General features: G+C 39.3%; 1 protein-coding gene across 7 annotated transcripts in view; it reads left to right on the forward strand.

Annotated features, from left to right (window-relative positions):
- LOC136842602 (unconventional myosin-XVIIIa-like) overlaps positions 1-17541 on the forward strand; it is a 1295621-nt gene that overhangs the window by 730754 nt on the left and 547326 nt on the right. For all 7 annotated transcript variants that reach the window (XM_067110180.1, XM_067110181.1, XM_067110182.1 and 4 more), the window contains one exon: positions 8580-8724. In XM_067110180.1, the coding sequence (XP_066966281.1) occupies positions 8580-8724 (145 nt within the window). The remainder of the gene's footprint in view (positions 1-8579; positions 8725-17541) is intronic.

The raw sequence follows: 17541 nt of genomic DNA on the forward strand, positions 1-17541 counted from the left end.
CATTGCAGACATGGTTCCGGATCTCTTCTTCTGGGGTTGCTCTTCCTTCCTATCCTCCTTTGCCTGATAGGTCAGATTCCTCTCTCTCCCTCTCCTTCTGCTTCATCTTCTAATGCTCCTTGTGTGGTTCTGGAGAAATGGATGAGTAAAGTTTAGGAGGATATGAGTTTGCCCCTATTGTCAATTAGACACTTGACCAAGTATATTATGGGTAAGGATTACAGTTCCCCCGTAGTGACCAACCATTTCCAGTTTCTCCTCCAAGAGCGCTGTCGGAGCCTTTTTCTGTCCGTAGCCTGCTCTCTGGGCTGCATGGCAACAGTAGACCTTCTCTTTCAGAGAACCAAGGCATATTCTGGGACGGAGGTTTGTGCCCTTTGCAGCCTCCTCAACTGCATGCTGTCTTGAAATTGAACCACTCTCCGAAGGATTTGGATAATCTGGCAATAGAGACAGTGATGTGTTTGATACTTTTGAGTTATCTAGGGTTTATAGGCATAGTATTCCAGTTACTTTAGTAGTTTCTGAGTTCCCCATCAGTACTTCAATTGTTCAATCATTTACATACTCTGTATCATCATTTGTTCCTTCCATTCCTGATGTTACCCCTCCCCATCTTACTCAGTCCCCCCTTCTATAGCCTCATAGTCCTCACCTGTTGACAACTGCATCTATTTGTGCTAGCAGCCCTTCCTCTTCTACTGCTTCTTGTGTTATGCAGACAGCACCAGCTGTTGCCTCAGCAGGGTCATCTATTGAGTCCAAGCTTTCATCTCTTTTGTATTTATTGTTGAAGTGCAAAGTTAAGTATACCTTAGTTTTACCAGACCATTGAGCTGGTTAACAGCTCTCCTAGGGCTGGCCCAAAGGATTAGACTTATTTTACGTGGCTAAGAACCTATTGGTTACTTACCAACAGGACCTACAGCTTATTGTGGAATCCAAACCACATTATAGCGAGAAATGAATTTCTATCACTAGAAATAAATTCCTCTAACTCTTCATCAGCCGGTCGGGGGAATTGAACTCCGGCCCATCGAGTGACAGTCTGCAGCTCTACCGGCTCACCCAACGGAGAGCTAAAGGAGGATGATTTGTCCACCTTGGTGACATCATGTTATCTCCATCTAATTGTCTCCCTCCCAGGCAACTTGCCATCTAGTGAGTCGTCCATCTCCCTCCCAGCAGTCTGGCGCTTCCCAACTGCTTCCCGTGACATCAGTGATGGCAGTCCAGGGTACATTACCATCTCGAGGCATCTACCACCTCACCGTCTCAGTCTGGGAATTTACCAGTTTCTGTTGCTCAGGTTCTTTCTTTAGACTTTAGTCTAGATTTCGACCCCAGGTCAAATCCATCGGATTTTAAGAGCTTGATAGATCGTGCTGTTTTGCCTATCCTCACCTTTTAACGGGATGAACCTGTTGATTGGTGCTGACTTTTGGTGGCTTCTGCCTCAGCTCCTGTTCAAAGTTTTATCCCTTAAAGCAAGTTCCTAAAATAAGACTGTTAAGGTTTTCAGTTTTATGAAGCTGTGTAGAGCTACATGTTGTGACACAGGTACAGGGTGGGGCAAATCAAATGCCCGAGTTTTGATAGGCTATTAGGAAAAGTAAAACAATACTTACAGAATTATTTGTTGTTTTATTTAAATCAGTATACAATGCCGTTTGTGTGATCACTTTTTGAAGATGGCATCAGGAAGATGGTCGCCATCTGTAGCGATGCACTGTGGAAGGCGATGTCTGAAGTTTTAGGCTGCTCTTCGGCACATCTCAATTTGCCCCACCCTGTCGCTATTGGGCTGAAACCAACCCAAGAGAACTTCACCAGAGACCGCTTCATTCCCCTAAAGTTACTGTTTGGTGTGCAGTTTCCAAATTTGGGGTAATTGGGCCTTATTTCTCTGAGGACGATGGAAGATCTGTCACCGTCAACTCTGAACGTTATCTTGCGATGTTGGAAGACTTTTTGGAACCGAAATTGGAAGAATTAAGTGAGGAAACAAATCTGGGAGACATCTGGTTCCAACAAGATGGAGCAGCAGCCCACACTGCTCAAGTTGCAATGGTCAAATTGCGACAGATGTTCCTGGTACGCCTCGTCTCTGGGAGGGGTGATGTCGAGTGGCCGCCACGCTCACCTGATTTGAGCATTTGCGACTTCTTCCTGTGGGGATATCTGAAGGAGAAAGTGTTCAGAAGTCGGCCACACAATTTGGAAGAATTAAAGATGCGAATTCGGGAGGAAATTGCTGCAATACCCCTTGAGATGTGCTGAAGAGCAGCCGAAAACTTCAGACATCGCCTTCAACAGTGCATCGCTACAGATGGCCACCATCTTCCTGATGCCATCTTCAAAAAGTGATCACACAAACGGCATTGTATACTGATTCAACTAAAACAACAAATAATTCTGTAAATATTGTTTTACTTTTCCTAATAGCCTATCAAAACTCGGGCATTTGATTTGCCCCACCCTGTACTATGCCAGGTCTTCATCCATCTCTTATTCAAGACACGAATTTTTTCAAGTTATTTAAGCCAAAGAAACAAACAAGACACAAATTTTTTCAAGTTATTTAACCCAGTGAAACAAAGAGCTCTCAAAACTGGTAATGTTCTGTGGCCTAATAGTGAGGCGGAGGTGCTTGTGAAGTCAGTATGGCCTTCAACTGAAGAGCTTTCCTTTACAGAATGCATTTTTTTGTACAACTGCTCAATTGTGCCATGTGAAACATGTTAGTCCTGAAGGAGTGATGATTTATTATGAGGTGTTGGAGTATTTACCTTGTCTTGATAGAGCTATTTCTGACACTTAGTGAGCAATATCTCATGTTCTTACCAAACTTGGTTTTAAAGAAACTTGAACAGTTGTGGTCATATTTATCGTATCAGGTAGCCCCCACATAGCAGTCAATAGCTGTTTTTTACACACCTCATCATTGTCCCCTTCAACCCAAATTCTTTAAGGCCTTCACCAAGATGTCTCGAGTCAGGAGAGTAGGGAATTCTTAAAAGAATCTTTGAATTCTTTCTTCAAGTTCCACGCACTTATACCTGCAGCCAGTTCTGCATCAAAGTTTTATGCAGAATATTGACCCAAACTGATCTCGGGTTCTTTCAGTTCCAGTAAGACCTTTTAAGGTGATTAAGGCTCACATTCTAAGGGAAAGAATCACAAAGGCAACTGTAACTGATGTTTCAAGCCCTTAAGGTCAAGTGGGAGGCCATCTTCTGCTATTTTGGAGTGTCTGGCAAAACTTTAGAGCTGAACTTTTGGTGGTGAAGGTTTTCAGGGAGGGATATGTCATACCTTTTGTTACGCCTCCACCCTTATCAACATCCCCTATATCCCTGTGTACATTCATCACACAGGGAAGTTTTGAGTTTGCAGATCAGACAGTTTTCATGAATGGAGGCAATTGGGTCAGTTTTAAAAAAAGTCACTGGAGTTTTATAATTGTCCTTTTCTTGTTCCCAAGTCCTCAGGGGCTGGAGACCAGTATTGGATGTTTTCAGTCTCAACAGGTTCATTTGTTTGACCCCCTTGTTGACAGAGTCTGCCAATTCGGCCTTGATGGCTGTCCAGAAGGGTGACTGGATGATTTCTATTGGTGTGAGGTACGTATATTTCCACGTCCTGATCCATCCTTAGTTGAGGAAGTATCAGCCTTCTCTTTGAAGGGAATGCCCTCCAATTCAAAACTTTCTGTGTTGTGGTCTGAGCTTGGTGCCACATGTACTCACTCGTTCTGGCGCCATTAGTGGAATTGAATCATCCACTAAAATCCAAGTTCTCCTATACAGTACTTGGATGACTTATTAGTTCTTGAAACTCATTTCAGGTGATCTTGGGAACGAACCATTGTCTTCTGATCAATGTCAATACGTCTGGGAAAAAAGGTTGACTCTCTTTTTGGGCTTTTCCAACAGAGAGATGGATAGACAATTTTCTGTCACTGTTGAGAGAATTTCAAACCTTGCTTGCGAAAGCCTTCACCGAAGAAGTGGTTGTTGCTTTTGGCCCAGACATGTCAGGATCAGGTTGGGAATCTGTTCTGGAGAACATTGAAATGTCAGGGAGTTGGAATGTAGAGGAGAGCAAGATGCATTTCAACAACCTAGAACTTTGACATTTTGGAAGGGTCTTATGCAGGTGGAACATCTAGTCAGAGACAAGATGATCGCAATCAACTATGACAATTCAGCGTCTCTTTCTTATGTAGAGCAGCAAGAAGGCACAAAATTGGGAGATTTGTTCTGGCTGATGGAGAAACTCCTCCTTTGGACAGAGTCCGGGAACAACATTCTTCTACTATAATTTGTCCCAGGAAGAAACAATGTTATCACAGACCAACACAACAAGAAAGGGCAAGTTATTCTAACATAATAGCCTCTTCATCTGCAAGTCTGACAGAAGTTGTGGAACTATTGGGTAGCCCCAATTTCCAACAAGTATTGAGCATTGGAGAACTCAAGCTGTTGTTAGCTCTTGGTGGCCCCAAGAGAATGGTTTCCTGAGCTACTTCTCCTGGAATAGGTGTTCCTTGCCCTCTGGTGTTCATGAAATATTTCCTCTCGACAGTCTCATTTAAGAGGATTCCATCAAAACTTTCACATGCTTCATCTGACCATTTGGAAACTGTTAGCCATCTCTAACAAGCTAGAGGGTTTTCCAGAGTGTCCATAGAATCTGTCCTTAAGTGTAGAAGCCCCTCCATTGTTAGATTGTATCAGCAACAGTGGTCAATTTATTGATCTTGGTGCTTGCCCCGAGGGATATCCAGCACCTGCACTCTTGTAGATAACTTGATTAAAATCTTCCAGTTTCTCAGGTACATGGAACAACTTTCTGTTCCAACAATTAAAGGATATCACTCTGTGTTGTCTCCAGTTCTGTAACACACTGATTTGAATGTCACTCATGACTTAGATTTGAAAAAGGTCTTCCAATCTAACATTAAATACACTTTCTTTTAGATCTTGTACAGCAAAGCGTATTGATGAGTTTCAAGCCCTATCTTGTAAAGTGGGCCTTCATCAAGGGGATGCCTGTCTCTTTTCTTCCATTGTTTAGAGCTAAAAAGAATGTCAAAGCAAGAGCCCCTCCCAGATTGTGACTGTCCTTAGTTTAATTGTTTTTGTAGGAAATGAAGAGGACGGTTGGATTACATGAGGAATCAGCTTCAAGCCCACTTCTCTTTGTAGTTGTCAAGGATTTGCTGAGTGAGCTTGTGAGAGAAAATATGCCATGGGATCCAGTCTGTAGATGACCTGGTTCAAACAGCAGGCAAGGGAGAAGAATTGCAAGAGAGGTACAAAGCTTTGCAGGAGTGCATAGAAAGAGGAGGACTCAGAGTTTGTGCTGCAAAACAGAAGTAATGCTAAGCAGTAGAGAGTGAAAGAGATGTTAGGTATATCTTAGTTTAACCAGACCACTGAATTGATTAACAGCTCTCCTAGGGCTGGCCCGAAGGATTAGATTTATTTTATGTGGCTAAGAACCAACTGGTTACCTAGCAGCGGGACCTACAGCTTATTGTGGAATCCGAACCACATTATGACAAGAAATGAATTTCTATCACCAGAAATAAATTCCTCTAATTCTTCATTGGCCAGTCGGAGAGTTGAATGCTGGGCCAAAAGCGTGCTAGCTGAGAGCTCTACCCACCCTGCCAATGAAGAGAGGAACTACACGTGATGTCAAGAGCTGGTGAGAAATTAAAGCAAACAGATGGTTTCAAGTACGTAGATGTCTAAGTGAAGAGGGTTGTGTGAGATGGGGGTACAGCAGAGAATTAAAGCTGCTTGGGCTAAATGGAGACAGGTTTCAGGAGTAATCCTTAACAAGAGGATTCTTTGAGATTTAGGATTAAGATCTACAAAACAGTGATCAGAACAGTGCTGCTGGATAGTGCAGAAGAGACAAGGGAGCCCAGGAAAGGACTGAGAGAATGTTGAGATGGATCCTTGGAGTGAAATTGAAAACAAACAAATAAGAAAAATGGCAGGTGTTTATAAAGTAACTGATTAAGCCAGGGGAAGACGGATGAAGTGGTATGGTTATGTGGTTTGCAGGGATGAGGATGCTCTGGTTAAGAAAGTGTATGATATGATTGTGGTGGGTAGAAGAAGCAGAGGTAGGCAGAGAATTATTGTACCTGTGCACAGTGTATCATGCGATACTTTAAAAAGGAAATTTGTATCTGATTTTCGAGGGTCACACCATACACAAGATAAAAAATGTTTATGAGTGAACTATTGGCTTAGGCTAGGTGTTACACTTACAGTATCCATTTGCATAAGTCAGAAAGGCTATTACAGCTGTATTTAAGATAAAAGTGATAGTAATAACACTGATATTTTACTCTCAAAATCCATTTATACTGTATTAATATCATATCATCCTTGTAACACGAAAAACTGGTCATCTGCCATATGTGTTTAAGTAGATAGGCTAATGTTTAGCTTACGGAGGCCAAATACAGAAATAATTAGGAGAATCATTTTTAGTTAATAAAAGAAATGGATTAATACTGGAAATATTTTTATTTTTGTACATTAAACAGAAGTAAAGTGGGTATACAATTGTAAACTAATATAAACTAAATTCCCTCTAAATCGCAAAACAGCTGTTTCTCGATTCAGTTGTTTATGGCCATACTCAATGTTGTTTAGGCCTTTTTTTTAGTAAGTGGTGCTCATGCAGTAGTAAGCAGTATAAGCGATGGTTATGAATTGTTACATAACTCATAAGTTTGGTAATCTTGTTAGAAAACCTAGCCTAGTATAACCTACCGAAAATGAAATTCAATCTACAAGCATAGCCTGGTATAGTATAATCTACCAAAAATGAAATTTGCTCAGTAAGTTAAGCCTAAATTCATTTTATTTTATTTATTTAACAAGATGGGATTACAGACTGTGTATGAAAAGAGGTTAGCTTAATGCTATCTGGGGCTATCAAAAGTGCAACTCTCATGGTACACAAGATATGCTATGAAATTATGTTTTTGGGACGAAATTTTAAGGGTCGCATGATGTGAGATTGGATGATACACAAGTATATATGGTAGGTGGTGTGACACGGAAGAAAGAGTCCTGAAATTGCTGGGCATAGAACACGCAGATGCCCAAGATATAATTCTGTGGGGAAGTGGCTGACCCCGTAGAAAGATGGGATTAAGGCTGTACAGTCTTAAGAAGAGGAAGCTCTGCTATGTCTAGTTAGAGCTCTTAAGGATTTACCTGAACAGACTTGAACTTGTTAAGGAGTTAAGAATGTATTTTGTGTATTAGGAGACCAAGCACTGCTGTGTCCAAGAATGCTATTTCCTTTTTTCTACATTGTTCAGTTTAGTGCACACAGAATTTAATCATGATTTTTTTTACAATTTTTGAAAGTAAAACCTCATGATATCTGTGCTTTAAATAAGTCTTTTAATTTTTATAAAAATCTTTTGCTAGCGGAGGTTGTCAGCAGAGCTCGCTGGAGAAGTAACTCAGTAGTTTCCTAATGTTATCTGCAAGACGTTGAATTTATGTAAGAGAATTGTAAAGCCTTTAGCCCCAGTCCTGAGTTTGGGAGCATGAAGGTACACATTGGTGTGTAGGAGGGTGCATTCATATCTGAAGGTGGTAGTTGTCTAGTTTTGGACTCAGTTGTGGGCTTTCAACTCTGTCACAGGGTTCACCAGGACTCAATGAGATAGTCCGTTTTCCCTTAAGGATCCTCCAACAAGTCTTGCTATGAGGACTTTACATCCTGCAGTGGATCTGCCATCTAGCAGCAGTACTTATCAGGTAGGATAACCCAACAGGTAGAATGTTTAGTAGCATTTTTCTCCTTTAAAAAACTTCTAGTTCATCTGGCTGAGCAGATGCTTCTTTGGTTGTATTAACCCACCATCCTCATTCAGCAAACTTTAATAGTAGTTAAGATTCATCTCAAATAATGAAATTATTTCATGATAAAATTATTTGGTTACTTACCTACTATCAATATAGAAACACACCCAGCCTCCTCACATCTTAGTGTGCGGTCAGAAAGAATTCTGACAAGAATGTAGACATTCTAGCACCACCCTTTTTTCTCTTTTAAGAAGCTTTTAGTTCATCTGGATGAGCAGATGTTTCTTTGGTTGTATTAACCCACCCTCCTCATTCAGTGTGGTAGTCAGCAAACTTTAACAGTAGTTAAGGTTCATCTCAAATGATGAAATTTTTTCATGATAAAATTATTTGGATACTTACCTACTATCAATACAGTACAGAAACACACCCAGCCTCCCCACATCGTAGTGTGTGGTCAGAAAGAATTCTGACAAGAATGTAGACATCCCATTACCATCCAGTGGGAAACAGTTGTTACAGACAGTCCGTCTGGATCAGCCAAGCATTATTTTTTTGTGTTTATTTCTAATGTTGATAGAATCTAATGGTGTGAAGATGTAAACTAACTCCAACAGAGGAAGTATCCAAATAATTAATTGGAGTATAACAGTTTTCATATTTTGTATGATTTTATTTTTTGTCAGCTCATTAGAGACAGTTATTGGAAGATTGGGTTTGTTTCAGAGTGAAGACAGACAAAAAGCTGGTATTGCATGGGCCCGAATAAGAGCTGCTTTAGATGTTCTTGGGGTGTCTCCTGATGAGCAGCATGCTATCTGGAGTGTCTTAGCTGCTATCTACCACTTAGGCACAGCAGGGGCAGTCAAAGGTGAGAGTTTATTTAAATAGTAAACATTATTATTATTTACCTGAATTGAACATGTTATGTAAGTTCTGTTAAATATTATTTGCCTGAATTGAACATGTTATGTAAGTTCTCTTTAAAAGAAAACTTTGACTTAAAGGGAACACCGAGTATGGTACAAAGCTTCAAGAGTTCATATATAAAAGTCAAGGGCAATATTTATTGTCAGGGTTACTTCTGATGTAACTAATTGGATCTTCACTTCCTATGTATTCAGTCTTAAGATGTGGAAAACATGAAGTATTCAAATAGAAAAGGAATACATTACTTCAGCCAGAGTTGGGTAAGTCCAACATAAGGTTTCATGCCAGGACATGGAGAAAAACATGGGACATCACTAAAAGAAATTAATTTTCTGCAGATCTAGAAATTTTAAGCTTCATACCTGAAGACCATGTTTAAATTCATCTGAAAACCAAAATTTGATCAAAATTAAGGATCCAGTTACATATTATAAATTAAATCAAACCTGGATATGAGGAAACATGGAAGTAGGTAGGCTCTGTGATTTTGATTCACTATATTTGATAAAGGTTTGAGATCTTTATTTCCATATTCTGACAAGGCCAGAGTTAATGAATGAAGACAGAGCAGTTACAGTTTGTGTGACTGGAGTGAATATTTATGTCTACAAAGACACAAAGCAAAGGTGCCAAAACTGAAAACTTTGCTACTCCAAAGAACAAGAAAAGATTCTCTGGAAGACTTCGTGAAAGGTTAACTAATCCATTGAGGTTAAGATGGTTCATAACTCAAGGGTTGACAAAGCTTAGAGCATTCTGAAGGAGTGAGATGAAGGTATTGAGAATGTTCAGGTCAGCCACTGGTTTCAACTAACTGAGGTGTTGACTGATCACTAAGGTTCAACTATAGAAGCATAGAATGGACTTGAAACTTGCTGTATAGCTTGTTCTTCCCTTATAATATTGACACATGGACCAGTGCTTGATGCTTATCTGATTCTAGGGAAATAATGTGAAGGATAATTTTGTTTTATGTTGTTGCATGCAAGGTAAAAGCAAGTCTGAGACTTATCACAGCTGAGAGACAGTGACTTTATGACCTTTAGAAGTTCTAAGTCCAAACCCTTGTTGGGGAAAGAAGAGAAGATTGATTGTTGTAGACAGAAGACCCTTTAAATTCTTTGTAGTGTTTGGTTGGCTGTTATGTAAGATTTTTAACAAAGTCAAATGACACTAAGAATGTAAAGAAGGGTAAATTATATTAAGTGGATCTAAGATGTCATTAATTTTAATCATGTAGAAAAAGAATTTGGATTAGACTCGTAAGCTGTAAAGCAGTTAGTGCTAACAATGGATCACAGTAATGAGGAATGACCCAGTTAAGTGTAGGGTAAGATTTCATTATAAATAGAGAGGTTGGCAGGACAGTGAGAAACTGTTAGAAATATTTGGCACAGATAAATTTGTTTTGGCTTAGTTTTATGTTAGTCGTGTATAAAACTTGGGTACCTTTAATACAGTAATATCCTCCTGATTGTGAGGGTGATGTATCCTCAACTACCTCAGTGCTTGCTCCAGTGTATAGGTCTCCTTCAGTGTAATCGGCTGCTTCAGTGTTCTTGTCTGTGCCCTTTACAATTCCTTCAGCTTTATAATCTCCAGAATCAGCTCTTTCTTCACTCAAGGGACTTTGTTTGCAAGATAATATGCTTCAGGTTGCCCAGTCCCAACTGCCCTGTTAAGGCCTCCCCTGTTTCAGAGCACAGTGAAAACCCATCAGGAAGCTTCTTAATCCCCAGTTCTAGCTGGTTCAAACCTTTAACCTCATGTATGTAAGTACCCTTGATTGCCCAGTAAGTGAAGTTTTCCCAAGTTCAGTTGGCCCTCTGCAGCCTCCCTTCATCCTCTGGGACTGTCTCATCCCACCACCAGCTCTCTTGCTGTTCACGACCATGAGCTATGTCAAACACCTCGTCTTTTTCAAGGGATGCATTCCTCTATGGCTCCCCTCCTGCTTGGTTTGCCCTTTGTTGCCATCTTGGCCTTCTGCAACCCTACTTGTTATCTGCCTCTTGGCCTTTCTGGCTCTGTGTATCTGTCTTGTAAGTCAAGACAGTTCAATTTATCTATGGGTAGCAAGCTACTAGTGGAAGATTCAGGTTTCCTTCAGTGCATTTGACTGCTGCAGTGTTCTTGTCTGTGCTCTCATTGTGTCTGTGTTATCTGGATAAGTGGTTGGTCTTGGCCTCTTAAAGGAGAGAGTTGAAAGAGGACCTTCAACAGCCTTTGAACTTTGACCTTTGTTGGGCTTTCAGATACACTTGGAGTGGTCAGACTTAGCCCCTTCCACACAGGCAGGGTACCTGAATATACAAAGTAACACCTCCACAAAGTTGGTCTTCTGTCAGGAGACATGGATCTTTGCCTCCAGTTGATGGGGTGTTTCTTCTTTACCTTTGACTTATGGACAGGCATTGGCAGGTGTTGTTAGGTTGTCCAACATCACTGGAGAAACTGGTTCTTCACAACTGCTTCTGCATCTGCTCCCTCCAACTATAAAAGGCTTTGCACTGGAAGGTAGCCCCAGTGTCCCCATCTGTCCGGATTCTGACCATGGAGGATGTTCCTTTTAATCTTTTTTTGGGGCAAGATCAGCACTGAAGGGAGTTCCATTCATGCCCTCCCGAACCTGAGTTCCTGTTGTTATCAAATGCTTTGAGCAAGGGTTGAGGTTCCATCTGAAGGATACTTCAGCAGAAAGAAGTTGTATCATTTTCATGACCAACAACACTACTACTGTAATATACCAGCAAAGTCATGAAGAAACATATTCCGTCTCTCTGAAAGTTTGCAACACCTGCAAGGTCTTTTGGCAAATTTTGGGGATGCCTTTGCTTAACCTGTCTGCAATACCATTGAGTGCCATACGGTGACATGGGTGGTGGATGCCGTGCTCCACCCATGGGTTGGTTTGAACATCTACTTTCCCACATTCAGGCTGCTGGGACAGTTTCTAGTGAAGTTATGGACATCATCGAACTTTAGAATGACTCTTGGTGCCTCCTTTTGGATGTGCCTGGGGTGGTTTCTGTGAATGACCCCAGATTTTTTCCTCCTTGGAAAGGTTTACTGAAACAGCCCCACTCTACTGAAACAGCCCCAGTCTCACCAGTTTTACAGAAATCCAGATTTGTTGCCCCTCCATGCAGGGAGGTTATCCAGCATAGTCCTATAGAGAGAGCAGCTTTTCAGAGGGTGCTCTAGCAGCTATTGCTAATCCTTGATGCCCCTAAACCACTGTCCTTTACTAGGGGAAATGGGTGTGGCTCATTGTTTGGCCTTCCTAGGGCTTTTGTTCCCCTTAATCCAAATTTTCATTTATTGAAGGAACATTTAGAAGCTCTCCTCTCTTTACCATTAAAAGTTATTGTTCTGCTCTTTTCATCTTCCTTAAGCATGACTGAAACTGGAAATGATAGGAACATTTCACGTTTTTTTCATTATGCCAGTTTGTTCTGCGGGCTACTGTTAAACTTCCAAGTAGGTGCTGATTTTGGTGCTGTGACCCTCACTAAATCACCTTATTAACTCTGTCCTTTTTATGATGTGATCCTCAAGAGATTTCTTGGTTCTTGTTGCTGCCTGTAATTGTGTCAGCAAGCATCATGCCCTGTTGGTTGAAGTGTTTCAATCATCCTCCGTCTTAAATTGTGAATCTTATTATTTAAGAACACTATTTGAACAATGAAACAGGTTCTTCTACAAACCCATTAATCATAAACTTCCTATGCCCTCTTCCCTTCCTCACACTCTTCAATGTGGAGGTTGACAGGGGAATGACATCCCCCTGACCTTTGGGACTTTTTCTTTGCAAGACCTTTCAAGTGCGTTTGGCTGGAGTAGGTTTACATGGAGGAAGGATATTTTATGATTACTGTAATGCTTTTTAGAAAAACATGTTTATTTTTTGAAAATTTTTTATATTTCCGTAAGGTAGGAGACAAGGTGTCACATGTAAAATTAGTGGCAAAAGCAAGGAGGTTAGGAATGACATCTCCCTGACCCATGGGACTTTTTCTTTGTAAGAGCTTTCAAGTGCGTTTGGCTGGAGCAGGTTTACATGGAGGAGATATATTTTATGATTATTGTAATAATTTTAGAAAAGCATGGTTTATGTTTTGAAAATATTTTTATATTTCTGTAAGGTAGGAGACAAGGTGTCACATATAAGATTAGTGGCAAAAGCGGGGAGGTTAGATATCGTAGATAAGGTAGGGGATTGTATAAGACTGGCTGAGTAACTCAAAACAAAAAGTTGTCCTTTGTAGGGTAGGGGGTAGTGCAATCAATGCACCTTGTGCGGTATATTTTGGTCATTACTAAAGGATGTTTGCAGGATCCCTTCAGCCCCCAGCTGCAATACTGTAACCTTTTACATTCATTCCCACTTTCTTCTGTCTTGTTGTTCAAACTTTGTAACTATTACTTCTAAGTGCAATTGTGGGGGTTTTCGCAGTTGCACCTTTAGGACCATGTGCTTGATCTGTATTTCTGGGTCTCTTTATCTTGCTGTACAACCACTCCAGGTGCCCCAGTGCTCAGATTGACAGCCTAAATTCCATAAATCCAATTAAATTAGCAGAAAGTTGTAATCAGTGAGACATCCATTCATTGGCAAACAGTCACATGGTGCGTCTCACTTTTTTGGTACTACAATAGGTCTTGGTCTTCATTTTTATGCAAGTCACTTGGACTTAGGCTAAGTAGCAAAAACAGTTGCAAGAACACTCAGGGAAGATAGATCAGGGGTCAGTAAATGTTAGATGGTATGCATCTTGGACGGATTCTACAGTAGAATGCCAAGTTTGATCACTCAGCTAAGAAACAGAATTGCCATCAAAAGCAGGAGATAGAATTTATTATCACTAGTTACTTACAACCTTTTAAGTCATGTATATAAGCTGAAAAGGAAGCCTAGAAAATATTAGGATACACAACTAATTTTCTGCCAGGTAAGAAAAGGTAACCCTACTTAGATTATGGAGTCCATTACAAGGTGGCACACTAGAAGAAGGGTGTATAAAGATTGGAAGCAGTGAAAGTAATCAGACACCTCAGATATCAAAGAAAGCTAGAAAGCCTCAATATGTACCGTAAGCCCCCCCATATTTGCGGGGGATGTGTACCAAACTCCTTGGGAATAGCTAAAACCAACGATTTCTTAGAACCCTTCAAAAAACACTTAGAGCTGCCTATTTTGATAGTTCAAACACACACACGAAACAAACTAAAAATGCTTATACAGGTATTATGCTACTTATGATGGGGTTAGGTTCTAAAATAACCCATCATTTGTTGGAAAAATGTAAGAAATGCCAAAACATATCTCGAACATAGCCTAGCGTACACTAGGGTATTTGGTACCATGTATACATACAGTACAGGTTGACCATCACTAATCCGGTATCACTGGGACCTGGAGGGTGCTGGATCAGCCATTTTGCTGGATTAGCCATTTATTAGGCTAGAATACACGAAACCCAGTAGCTAAGCACATCATCTTAGAATTAAAATATCCCATAAATCATTACAAGTTAGATAATAAAGAAAAGACAATTATCAAATACAGGTAGTGCTCGAGTTACGATAATTCGACTTACAATATTTTGAGTTTACGATTACGATGGGGTTAGCAATTAATACCGGTACGAAAGTATTTAGGAAATATTTTTAGAATTCGCGCAGGCGCAGGCAGCAGGTAAATATCAGGCAGCGAGAGAGACCGGCTTACAATAGAAAAACTTCTTTTCCTCCATCTCTTTATTCCATCTGCTAGTTAAAAAAGTAATAGAGAATGATAAAAGTATTGTTAGTAAAGTTATACTCTTGCAAAAATGCGTACAGCCATAAACAACCGAACGGGAAACTGTTGTTTTGCTAATAATCGTATCGGATAACAGCTGTTTTGCTTGTATTTCAACCATAAATGACGGTAATACAAAATTACCGTAGTTATGTTACAAATGACGTTAAGTACTGTACAATATGACTGATATATTTTTTACACTATACCCTTATTCGCTTTGGAGAAAAGATCGGCAGGGAAATATACTGCTACAGTAACTTAAAGCTGTAAGTAGTAGCTGAAGCTGAGAAAACAATGTTCAAGCTGCTAATGACTATAAATTATCGTGCATCGGCAACATGGGTGAAACTTGACCGTAAATAAAACTGGAGAGAATGTATTTTAATCAAAACTACTGTGCATGAAAGAATACAAATTACTACTGTTTTCATGCAGATAAAAGATAAATACGTAAAGCTCGTATTATGATGAAATCAAGAGAAAATAGCAAACGGAATCTTGATTTTTTTTTTTACGCAAAACAAACATGCCCCCAAAACGGCCAGCCGTGATTCCCGTGAACGTCATATATTAACAAAAAAATAGCTAAATTAATTTCACAATGAAACGTATTTAAGTTATATTTCGACTTAAAACACTTCGTATAACGAAAAATATCCGTGTCCCAAATAAATAAAGTATCCATATTCATTTATGCTAACTAGAAGCAAGAAAAGCGCTTTGAACTTAGTTAAATGCAGCAAAATAAACACCGCGATACCGATTCCCAAAACAAAACATTGATCGCAATTTATAATACAATTGGAAACAATGTAGTAAAGCATAACTTTTTAAAAGATCCATGAAAAAGATGCATATATGTTATGTTGATGTTTGTATAATACTGTTAATATGTGAATAGAGTTCAGTATAATGTAGGGTAGGCTACCAGTTTGTTGATGCAGCACACTGTGCCACCAAATCGAAGTGGCCAGCGAGCGAGTTAGCGCAGCGACCCGGGAAATTTGAAAATTAGTGCGGAAACATTGGAAATTACTCTAGCCAAAATTTGTGCCGGATTACTGATTGTTCCGGACTACTGATTGCCGGATTAGTGATGGTCAACCTGTATATGGTAGCCTAGCCTACACTATAAAATATACTTTTTACATACATGGTATAGTAATTATTAATATCAGCTAATTCTGGAGGTTCATGCAAAGTGACTTATGATAATTCAATACAAAGTGAAATTGAATAACAAACAAGAATTAGCTTAGCCTACACTATGATATATATACATAATATATACATACACGGTAGTGTAGCCTACATTATACTCTACTCTATAATCACATATCATATTATACAAATGTCGACATAACGAATATGCATCTTTTCCATTGATCTTTTAAAATGTTATGCGTTAATTCACTGTATCCAATAATATTGTATATATTCTTATATTGCTTCTGTATTATAAATTGCGATCATAGCAATCAATGTTTTGGTTTAGAAATGTTTAAGCGGTATTTATTTCGCTGCATTAAACTCAGTTCTGAGCTCTTTTCTTGCTTCTAGCTAGCGTAAATGAATCTCTAGTCTAGATACTTTATTTATAAGGGGCAAGGTTATTTTTCATTATACGAAGTGTTTTTAAGTCGAAATATAACTAAAATACGTCTCGTTTGTGAAATTAATTTATCTATTATTTTCATTAATAGATGATGATGGCCATTTGGAGGCGCTTGTTTTGTGCAAAAAAAATTCAAGATTCTGTTTGCTATTTTCACCTGATTTCATCATAATACAAGCTTTGTGTATCTATCGTTTATCAGCATAAAAATAGCAGTAATGTGTTCTTTCATGCTCAGTAGTTTGATTAAAATACTTTTTCTCCCATTGTAATTACGATCGAGTTTCATCCATGTTGTTGATGCACGATAATTTACAGTATAGTCATTAGCAGCTTGAACATTGTTTTCTCAGCTTCAGCTACAACTTGCAGCTTAAATTTAGCAGTATAGGCTACTTCCTTGGCGATCTTTTATCCATACCGAATAAGGGTACTGTATAATGTAAAAATGTATCAGTCCTATTCTACTTGACGTCATTAGTGCCATAACCTACGGTAATTGTTTATTACTGTATGATGGTTGAAATGCCAGGTAAACAGCTGTTGTTATCAGATTCGGTTATAAGCAAAACAACAGTTTCTTGGTCGGTTGTTTATGGCTGTGCACATTTACGCAAGAGTATAACTTTATTAACAATACTTTTATCATTCTCTTTTACTTTTTTAACTAGAAGATGGGATAAAGAGATGGGGTAAAGGTTGTCTATTGTAATTTGGTCTCTCTCACTGCCTGATTACGCTGCTGCCTGTGTCCCCGCGAAATTTAGAAATATTTTATAAATAATATTGTCATATCGGTATTAATTACTTACCCCGCTGCAAAATCGAATTATCGTAAGGTGAATTATCGTAGCTCGAGCATTACCTGAGTATTTTAAGTTTTATCACAAAAAGTGCATTTAGTCATGAAAATGAGTTGAAACTACAGTATTTAGTGACTATTTCTCAGTGGAAAATATCACAAATGGGCGCATTTTCCATTAACAATGGGTAGATACGTTCCAAAGAGAAATCCGTGAATACATGAGTCCGCGAATCGTGAGACCACGAATACGGGGGTTTACTGTACACACTGGTAAGGTTTAACTTGGGAGGTCAGTTAACAGAGACAATTAAGATACAGAGTGGTATAAATATCAAAATACAGAAATCTATTCATTTTACAGTAAATAGTAACCAAACTAAATCCTATGGATGGAGACTGGAACTAAACAAGTACATTTCTAGCCACTGTGGCAATGTTGTTCTTATATAGGATAGCCACTTATTGGACACACCACCAGGTTAGGTTGTAAATAGTACTGGCTAGTTCAGAATGCATGCAGGAATTCAAGTGA

The sequence above is a fragment of the Macrobrachium rosenbergii genome, chromosome 10 (assembly GCF_040412425.1).
Source record: "Macrobrachium rosenbergii isolate ZJJX-2024 chromosome 10, ASM4041242v1, whole genome shotgun sequence".
Classification (NCBI taxonomy): Eukaryota; Metazoa; Arthropoda; class Malacostraca; order Decapoda; family Palaemonidae; genus Macrobrachium; species Macrobrachium rosenbergii.